The 10,000-nt window shown below is 43.6% G+C and overlaps 1 protein-coding gene across 1 annotated transcript in view; it reads left to right on the forward strand.

The window, feature by feature from the left end:
• The window catches only part of ptc (protein patched), a 138,932-nt gene that overhangs the window by 49,285 nt on the left and 79,647 nt on the right, over positions 1-10,000 (forward strand). Inside the window, exon 3 of the mRNA XM_070137119.1 lies at positions 4,007-4,196. Within this exon, the coding sequence (XP_069993220.1) occupies positions 4,007-4,196 (190 nt within the window). The remainder of the gene's footprint in view (positions 1-4,006; positions 4,197-10,000) is intronic.

The raw sequence follows: 10,000 nt of genomic DNA on the forward strand, positions 1-10,000 counted from the left end.
CACAAGTCGGGAATGTGTAACGGCCGCTGGAAGGAATTAACAGAGGAGAGAAAGTCGGGGAAACAGCTCTTGATGACCGAGACTGCTTATTTCTCCATCATAACTACCAAATTTGGGACTCCGGGCCTCTGGACGTGTGGGGTGGGGGACCGCCACTTGGGTCGTTTCGCGTTGACGTCGGTCTGGGCGCGTGTGTGGGGGACCTCCGGGCCAGGACGGCGACTACTAACGGTAACCCTGTTTATGTTTGATTATCTGGCGTATATGGAAGAATTGTAAGGCGCCGGGAACACCTCCTTGCATGTCTATTAGGCTTCGTGGCAAATTGTAAATGTTGAATAGCACGGTTTAACATTTACAACTCCGCTTATTCTCGTTAGATGATGAGTAAGACCAAGGCGAGTTGGAAGCAAGATTTGTTCATGGAAATTTGATGTTTCCCATTAAACTCAACAAAGAAAATGAGAACCAGTCTTTTCGAGACGGAATTAAAAACACGAGAGCCGATGGAATCTTCCTGCTTAGAGACTTACCACACGCATTCTCCTGCCAGGTTTTCGACAGAAATTCATATTCCTTTAAGCTGGAAGAAAAACCCACAATGCACAAACTAGATTTATTGATGAAAGTGAGACAACAGTTTCGGAATCGTCCTCGATTTCATCTTCGATTCCTTTAAGCTATAACTCGACGAAATATTATTCCCGAGAAGAGCTTGTGTGTTTTTAACAGCTCTTACTTAGGTTAATCCAACTCGGCTCTCACTGGATAGAATGCTATCGACCTTTTGATAGATACTAAAGATCCAACTTGTCCGCCGTGGAAAGCAGTGTCCATTCATACTTGTGGCTGATTCTGAGGTGTTGCTGTATGTCTGTGAGTGCTATTTGCCTTGATTTATTTATCAGGAAGGGGTATCTGGACGCTCCCGCCTTCACGTGTTCTCATGGAGGCGCTGTCTTAATTAACCTCCTGGGACTTCGCTGCCTCGTGACCTGACCTCACTATGGCCTGCGGCTCTGACCTGACCGCCCGCGAAGTGTAGCTCAAAAGGATTAATTGCCTTAGGGTTCCGAAAACCGATTTTTTTGTTTGTTTGTTTGTCTTGGGAGGACGTGATGGAGGCCTAATGAAGAGGTTTTGTAAATTGATTTTCTTTCAGTCGCTCCATGTACGAGGAAAACGGAATAGGCCTATATTCATCTATAGGCCTATAGTCATTATGTGAATTATTTAAGTATATCAGAATTTGGAACTGAAGTTTTTCTTTCGCTTGAATCGGGATATATGTTGGTGGACCGAAATATTTTTTTTAGAAACATGTTTCTTTTTTATGCATTTATTTATTTATGGGTGCGTATTTGTTTTCTCTCTCTCTCTCTCTCTCTCTCTCTCTCTCTCTCTCTCTCTCTCTCTCTCTCTCTCTCTCTCTCTCTCTCTCTCTCTCTTTTTCTCCACATCTCGAGTACTTCTCTTCTTTCTCCCTCTCCTATCTTTATTCTCCCTTTCTCTTCTGTGTGTGCGCCTGCTTCTGTGGGTGTTCGTGGTGTGTGTTCTTATTCAGTGCATGGATTTATATACTGCATATTAATATATGTAAACAATCCCGGACGCGTTTTCGATCTTATCAACACGTCCATCACTGGCACCGATTGATATTCGAGGCAGTGAAGCCGTACACACACGGACACGGACACGTACACGGACACGGACACGGACACGCACACACGCACGCACACACACGTATACGTACACGCACATGCACACGTACAGGCACACACACAAACACACACACACACACACACACACACACACACACAGACACACACACACACACTCTTCTTCAAACGACCTCTGGAGCGCCGACAGACTCTGCCTCGTCCCGCATGACCCATGACCGGAATTTAGCCTCCTTCCCCATTCTCAGTCCTCCCCCCCCTCCCCCACCTCTCCCCTCCCCAATGCCATCCCCATCCTCCGCATCTGTCACGTGATTTTCATTCCTGGCACTCCACCCCCCCCCAAAAAAAAAAAAAATAAAAAAAAATAATAATAATTATAAAAAAAGGAAAAAACATATGATACAAAAATGTCATCTGAGCAAGAGTTATGCCAATTTATGGACGATTGACATTACTGGCGGTTTTTGCGAAGTTCGGAAGAGTAGGGATGTCACCGTGCTGTCGAGGGAGGGAAGGAGGGAAGGAGGGAGGGAGGGAGGGAGAGAATATATATATGCATGTGTGTGTATGTTTGTGTGGGTGTGTATGTTTGTGTGGGTGTGCGTGTGTGCGTGTGTGTGTGTGTGTGTGTGTATGTGTGTGTGTGTGTGTGGGTGTGGATGTGGGTGTGGGTGAGTGTGTGTGTATGTTTGTGTGTGGATGTGAGTGTGTGTTTGTGTGTGTGTGTGTGTGTGTGTGTGGGTGTATGTTTGTGTGTTGGTGTGAGTGTGTGTGTGGGTGTGAGTGAGTGTGTGTGTTTGTGTGTGTGTGTGTGTGTATGTATGTATGTATATGTATATATATATTGTAAGCTCGATAAGACATGAAGTTATGCAACCGATGAAGAGAGAGAGAGAAAGAGAGAGAGAGAGAGAAATATGAAAGAAAATGAGAGAGAGATGCGAAGGGATGGAAAGAAAGGAAAAAAAGACCGGACGAGAAATGAAAAAAAGTCAAAGGGAAGAAGATAAAAAAAATGAATTTAAAGAAGGAAAAACATGGAAAAACCGCCCGCCTTCTCCCACAGCTGGAGTAAACGAGTAAAAAAAAAAAAGCTAAAGGGCGGGCGGGGCCGAGGACCACCTGTCGGGGGGGGGGGGGGGCGGTGTGGGCGTCGGGGCAGCGAGGTAGCGTCCCCAATGCATAATGCCTGAGTGATGGCTTTATGGGCGGGATACGACACATATCCGGGGTTCCAAGTCGCCCACAGCGGACGCACGTCATTCACACAGTGGCTGGAGATGGATGTAGGCCTATGCCGTTTTCCTCGTCTTCGTGTGCGCGTGTTGGTGTGTGTGTGTACGTGTATATATGCCTATGCCGTTTTCCTCGTCTTCATGTGCGCGTGTTGGTGTGCGTGTATATAGGCCTATGCCGTTTTCCTCGTCTTCATGTGCGCGTGTGCGTGTATATAGGCCTATGCCGTTTTCCTCGTCTTCATGCGCGTGTTGGTGTGCGTGTGTACGTGTATATAGGCCTATGCCGTTTTCCTCGTCTTCATGTGCGCGTGTTGGTGTGCGTGTGTGCGTGTATATAGGCCTATGCCGTTTTCCTCGTCTTCATGTGCGCGTGTTGGTGTGCGTGTGTGCGTGTATATAGGCCTATGCCGTTTTCCTCGTCTTCATGTGCGCGTGTTGGTGTGCGTGTGTGCGTGTGGTGTAAGCGGATAAGAAGAAGCACTGGCAATTGCTCTCGCGGATCTCTTCAAAAGAGGAAATTATTTGTCATTTTAGTGCCATTTTTTCTCTGTGTGGTTGGCACGATTTGGCAGTCGGTTTCGTATGTAAAATATGTATATTCACATGTACTCTATAGCTGACTTATATATATATATATATATATATATATATATATATATATATATATATATATATATATATATATATGTATATATATGTATATATATATATATATATATATATATATATATATATATATATATAATCTGTTTACCTATCATTATATCTCTGTTTCTACGTATCTTTCCATCTATTTCTTTTTGTATCTATGCATCTATTTCTCTATGTATCTGTTTATCTATATACGTATATTATACCTTTATATATTCTTCATGTATCTTTTTATCTATATACGTACATTATACCTTTATATATTCTTCATGTCCATGTACATTATGAACGCGTCGTCTCCTCATTTAATATAGCCATCATCCACAGTGTCTGTCACGCACGCCCTCAGCCGCCCTCCAAACGTCTTCGGACCGCGAGACCTAATCCCTAATCCCACAATCTCTTAACCCTTTCTTTCTCTCTCCTTATCTCCAGAGGGCGGCCGGTTGGAGAAGGAACTGGAGTACGTGGAGAAGAGTCTGGGCGAGGGCGCAGGCACCACCAAGCAGATCCTTATCCTCACGCCCAAAGACCAGGGCGCCAACATCCTGCAGCCAGCGGCACTGCTCGCCCACGCGGCCGTGCTGCGGGCGGCGATTTCCGTCAAGATAGAAATGTTCGACATGTAAGTTGGATTTTTTTTTTTTTTTTTTTTTTTTTTTTTTTTTTTTTTTTTTCGTTCTGTCGATTTTCGTGTTGTTTTGTTGTCTGATTCGGTTACTGATTTTTTTTCTGTTATTGTTATTATTATTATTATTATTATTACTATTATTATTATTATTATTATTATTATTATTATTATTATTATTATTATTAACATGATTCGGTTACTATTTTTTTTCTTTGTTATTGTTATTATTATTATTATTATTATTATTATTATTATTATTATTATTATTATTATTATTATTATTAACATAATTATTATTATTAATAGTAGTAGTATTAACATTATTATTATTATTATTATTATTATTATTATTATTGTTATTATTATTATTGTTATTATTATTATTACTTTACTCACTGTTTATTTGCACGTTTTGTTGAATTTCTCATTTATTTTGTTTATGTATTTTATGTCTTTTTTGTTTGTATTTTTTACTCTGATTATTTGCATGTTTTAGTGTTTTACTCATTTATTTTGTTTATGTATTTTTATTTACTCATTTTCTTGATTTACTTGTTTATTTATTTATTTACTCATTTTCTTGATTTACTTGTTTATTTATTTATTTACTCATTTTCTTGATTTACTTGTTTATTTATTTATTTACTCATTTTCTTGATTTACTTGTTTATTTATTTATTTACTCATTTATCTATTTACTAATTTATTTAATTGCTCATTTATTTATTTACTCATTTATTTTTTTACACATTTATTTACTGATTTATCTACTTTCTCATTTATCTATTTACTCATTTATTTAATTACTCATTTATTTGATTATTTACGCATGTATTTATTCATCGGTTTATTGTACTCGTTGTGATCACTGGTGTAGTTTCGTATTTGCATATTTACAAACACGAGTCTCGCTCAAAATAAACAAAATTCGCGAATTGCATTGCCGGAAAATCTTGAAATTTATCACATTGCAAGAACACGATAGCATGGCAATAATAATAATAATAATAATGATAATAATGATAATAATAATAATAAATAAAGTAAATAGATTGATAAGAAAAAGACAATTAAATCCAGTAAGAAATGAAATAGACGCGGCGTTTCGAGAGTAACTTTATCCCTCCTCAGGCGTCCGCACCAAAAGGACTGCGAGTTCAGTATTTCCTTTCTTGCGGGCGTAGATACGTGTGTGCGTCTCGGGTCAGTATGCATACGCACGCGCATGCCTATTTGCATAAGTATATGTGTATTCATATATATATATATATATATATATATATATATATATATATATATATATATATGTATATATATATATATATATGTATATATACTCATATATAATGTACACACACGCGCACACGCACACGCACACGCACACACACACACACGCACACGCACACGCACACACACACACACACACACACACACACACACACACACACACACACACACACACACACACACACACACACACACACACACACACACACCCCACCCCACCCCGACACACATACACGCGCCCACCCCACCCCCGAGCATACATACTCGCCCCCTCCCCTCCCCCGACAAACACACGTCGGCAATATCTCGAACCCCGACTTCTCTTCGGAGCGATCTCGCCCTCCCGATCGCCGACATGACGGATGGCGCAAGATGGCGGAACATCCTCACACACACACACATACACGCCCCACCCCCACCCCGACACACATACACACCCCCACCCCCCGACACACATACACCCCCCCCCCACCCCCACCCCCGACAAACACGTCGGCAATATGTCGAACCCCGACTTCTCTTCCCGACTTCTCTTCGGAGCGATCTCGCCCTCCCGATCGCCGACCAACTACCGCCGACGCGATCGCCGACATGACGGATGGCGCAAGATGGCGGAACAGCATCAACCTCGCCGGTGTTAATGAAGGGACTGGAGACCCGGCTGTGATTACCCATTAGCCGCGACGAGATTGAACCGCAAATTGATTCCTTTGTCTTGTAAATGGAGTAAAAAAAAAAAGGGGGGGGGGGAGGGGGGAGTGTCCACACCTTGGTTGGATCTGGCGTTCTTTGTGAAATTTGTCGTAGTTGTCGTTATTTCTGTGGGTTTGTTACGAGGGTCGTCGTTGTGTTATTTTTGTTTGTTTATGTTTTTTTTTACTATTGGTGAATGTTTTTGATTCTTTTTTTTTCATTCTTGTTGTTATTATCTTTGTATTGTATTTTTTCATTTTATTTTTTTTCTTCCTTTTTGTGATTCGTTTATCTTGTTATCGCCATTACTTCTTTTTTTCTTTCTTTTCGGTATGGGTTTTGTGTTTTTTATCTCATTTTCCTGTCTCCCAATCTTCATTCTTTCTATTTCCTTCTCCTTGTACTCTCGTTGTTTCTCTCTCTTTCGTTTATTTCTGTTTCCTTTGCTGTCTTTTTCTTCTGTTTCTACCTATATTTTTTTTGCCTTTTCTTTCTTTCGTTTTTCGTCTTCTTATCGCTCCTCTCTGTTTTTTTCTTCTCTACCTCTTCTTCCTTGTCTTGATCTTCCGATTCCGTCTTTGTAAATTGTCTTCTTTGTTCTCGTCTCTCTCTACTCTTCCTTTTATAACCTGTTTCTCTTCCCATTCTTCCTTTCTTTCCTATCTTCCCTTTTCTCTTTCTCTTTAGTCTTCCTTAGCTTTCGCCCCCCGCACGCTCTCTCTCTCTGTCTCTCTCTCTCTCTCTCTCTCTCTCTCTCTCTCTCTCTCTCTCTCTCTCTCTCTCTCTCTCTCTCTCTCCTCTTTTTCTTATTTTCTCCTCACTGTATCATTTCCCTTCCCTCGTTCTCCCCATCCTTTCAATCTCATCTCATTTGTCTTCTCACCTCCCTCACTATCTCCCTCTTTCCCTCCCTCTTCCTCATCCGTCAGCGAGACAAAAAGAGATAATAAGCAAGAAACAAGAAAATCATCGTTTCTGCAAGGTGTTTCCCCGCCGTTCGTCTGCCGTAAATCCGGGTAATCACCGCAAGCGTTAAATCCTAAACGAAGCGAACGTAATGAGACGGCTGCCGGTTTTTTGAAGCTTGGTGCCGGTTTTTTGAAGTACGGTGCCGGATTATTGAGGTTTGGAGCCGGTTTAATGAGGTCTGGTACCGTATTATTGTGGGATGGTTTATTGGGTTTTAGTGCCGCTTTATTGAGGGTTGGGGCCGGTTTGTTAAGGTTTGGTGCCGGATGATTGAGGTAGGGTGCCGGATGATTGAGGTAGGGTGCCGGATTATTGAGGTAGGGTGCTGGTTTATTGAGGGTTGGTGACGGTTTATTGGGGTTGATTGCCGGTTTATGGAGGGTTAGTGCCGATTTAATAAGTTTGAAGCCGGTGCCGGATGGTTTTCAAGGAAATTTGATATGATTCTTATAAACTTCAAATCAGGTGTAAATTAGCTTTTTGATGAAATGTAAATATTACTCGAACTTGGTACAAATTGACTCGCATTTGACCTCGGGGAAATGTGTTAAGAGAGAGAGAGAGAGAGAGAGAGAGAGAGAGAGAGAGAGAGAGACAGAGACAGAGAAAGAAAGTGAGAGAGAGAGAGGACTAGAGGAAGAGAGAGAGAGAGAGAAAGAAAGTGAGAGAGAGAGAGGACTAGAGGAAGAGAGAGAGAGAGAGAAAGAAAGAAAGTGAGGGAGAGAGATAAAGAGGAAGAGAGAGAGAGAGAGAGAAAGAAAGAAAGTGAGGGAGAGAGATAAAGAGGAAGAGAGAGAGATAAAGAGGAAGAGAGAGAGAGATAAAGATAAAGAGGAAGAGAGAGAGAGATGATCAGTGCTTTAATGAGATCAGTCTGGGCGTGCCAACAAAACTGAATCTTGGCCGAAGCTTTTGGTGCCTTGGGATTCAACCCCGGCAAAAGGGTTGACTTTTTACCTCGATCGGCAACATGGTTTATTGTTTCCGTCAACGCAAACATTCCATTTTTTTTTTCTCTCCCTCCCTATCCTCCCTCCTCACCTCACTCTTTCACTCCATCCTTCATTCTTCCTCTCCCTTCCTCGCACTCTCTCTCTCTTTCTCTTCTGTGTGTGTGTGTGTGTGTGTGTGTGTGTGTGTGTGTGTGTCTCCCTTTCTCTATCTCTCCCTCTCTCCCTCTTCCTTCTCCCCTCTCCTCTCTCTCTCCCTCTCTCTCCTTTCCCTCTCCCTCTCCCTCTCATCTCCTCTCTCTCCTTCCCTCTCACCGTCCCTTCCTCTCTCTCCTTCCCTCTCCCTCTGCCCCTCTCCTTTCTCTCCCTCCCTCTCCTCTCTCTCCCTCCCTCTCCTCACCCTCTCCCTCTCCCTCTCATCTCCTTCCCTCCCTTCCCTCTCCCTCTCCTCTCCCTCTCCTTCTCTCTTTCTGTCTATCCATCTACCTCTCCCTCTCCCCCCGTTCGCCCGTCCCGCCCGCCACCTGCATCCCCGTGGGTGGCATCGCTCGCGAGGAGGAACCCGATCGCATCCACTGGCCATTGCACAAACATATACACTTTTTAAGCCGAAATCCAAATACCTTCTGGTATTAAGTGTGTTTAACATCGGCAACAGTACCCCACACGTGGTCTAAACAGAAGAAACAAACAGATCGCAAACGGGCAAATAAACGCCATGCTCGACTGACAGAAGGTGAGGGGCGAGACAAACACGGCCCTCGCAAAATAAACGGGGATATTGGAGGGGTCGCCGTTAAGGTTTGTTTATGATTTTTTTTCTCGATTTTTTCGTTTTTTTTCGATTTTTTGCGTTGTCCGTTTTGATTTCGTTTTTTTTTTTTTTTTTTTTTTTTTTTTTTTATCATCATATGCTTGCCTATCTCGCCTCTGTCTCTTTTTCTATATCTATATATCTCTCTGTCTTTCTCTCTCTTTTCCTCTCCCTTTCTCTTCTCTCTCTCTCTCTCTCTCTCTCTCTCTCTCTCCCTCCCTCCCTCCCTCCCTCCCTCCCTCCCTCCCCTCCCTCCCTCCCTCCTCCCTCCCCTCCCTCCCCCTCCCTCCCTCCCTCCCCTCCCCTCCCTCCCTCCTCCTCCCCTCCCCTCCTCTCTCCCCTCCCCCTCCCTCCTCTCTCCCCTCCCCTCCCTCCTCTCTCCCTCCCCTCCTCCTCTCTCCCTCCCCTCCCTCCTCTCTCTCTCTCTCTCTCTCTCTCTCTCTCTCTCTCTCTCTTTCTCTCTCTCTCTCTCTCTCTTTCTCTCTCTCTCTCTCTCTCTCTCTCTCTCTCTCTCTCTCTCTCTCTCTCTCTCTCTCTCTCTCTCTCTCTCTCTCTCTCTCTCTCTCCCTCCCCCTCCCCCCCCTCTCTCTCTCTCATTCTTTCTTTCTCTCTTTCTTTCTCCCTTTCCCTCCATATCTACATCTCTCCCGCGCCCAATCACACGCACACGCACGCCATCTACCGTCCCTTCCGCCAACTATTTCCCTCAGTCTGCCCCCTGGCCCGGCCGCGTGTGCACGCTCGCCGCTCACGCCTCCCTCTCGTCTGCCATCGTCTCGTTATTTCTCCTTTATCCTGTTTGTTTTCGCCCGGTTTCGCTTTTCATCGTCTGCTGGGCGTCTCCCTTCCCTTTCGTCTTGTGTGCGTTTGAGGTTGTTAGTTTTTTTGGCGGGGGTGTGGGGAGGGGGGGAGGGATGGGAAGGGGGGGGTTAGTTGTGTGGTTGTTTGATCGTTGTGTTTGTTTTTTTGTGTATTATTTTTATATGTGCGTATATACATACAGACACACAACCACACACACACGCGCGCACGCACACACACGCACACACACACACACACACACACACACACACACACACACATAT

This window comes from Penaeus vannamei, chromosome 22, assembly GCF_042767895.1.
Source record: "Penaeus vannamei isolate JL-2024 chromosome 22, ASM4276789v1, whole genome shotgun sequence".
Lineage (NCBI taxonomy): Eukaryota > Metazoa > Arthropoda > Malacostraca > Decapoda > Penaeidae > Penaeus > Penaeus vannamei.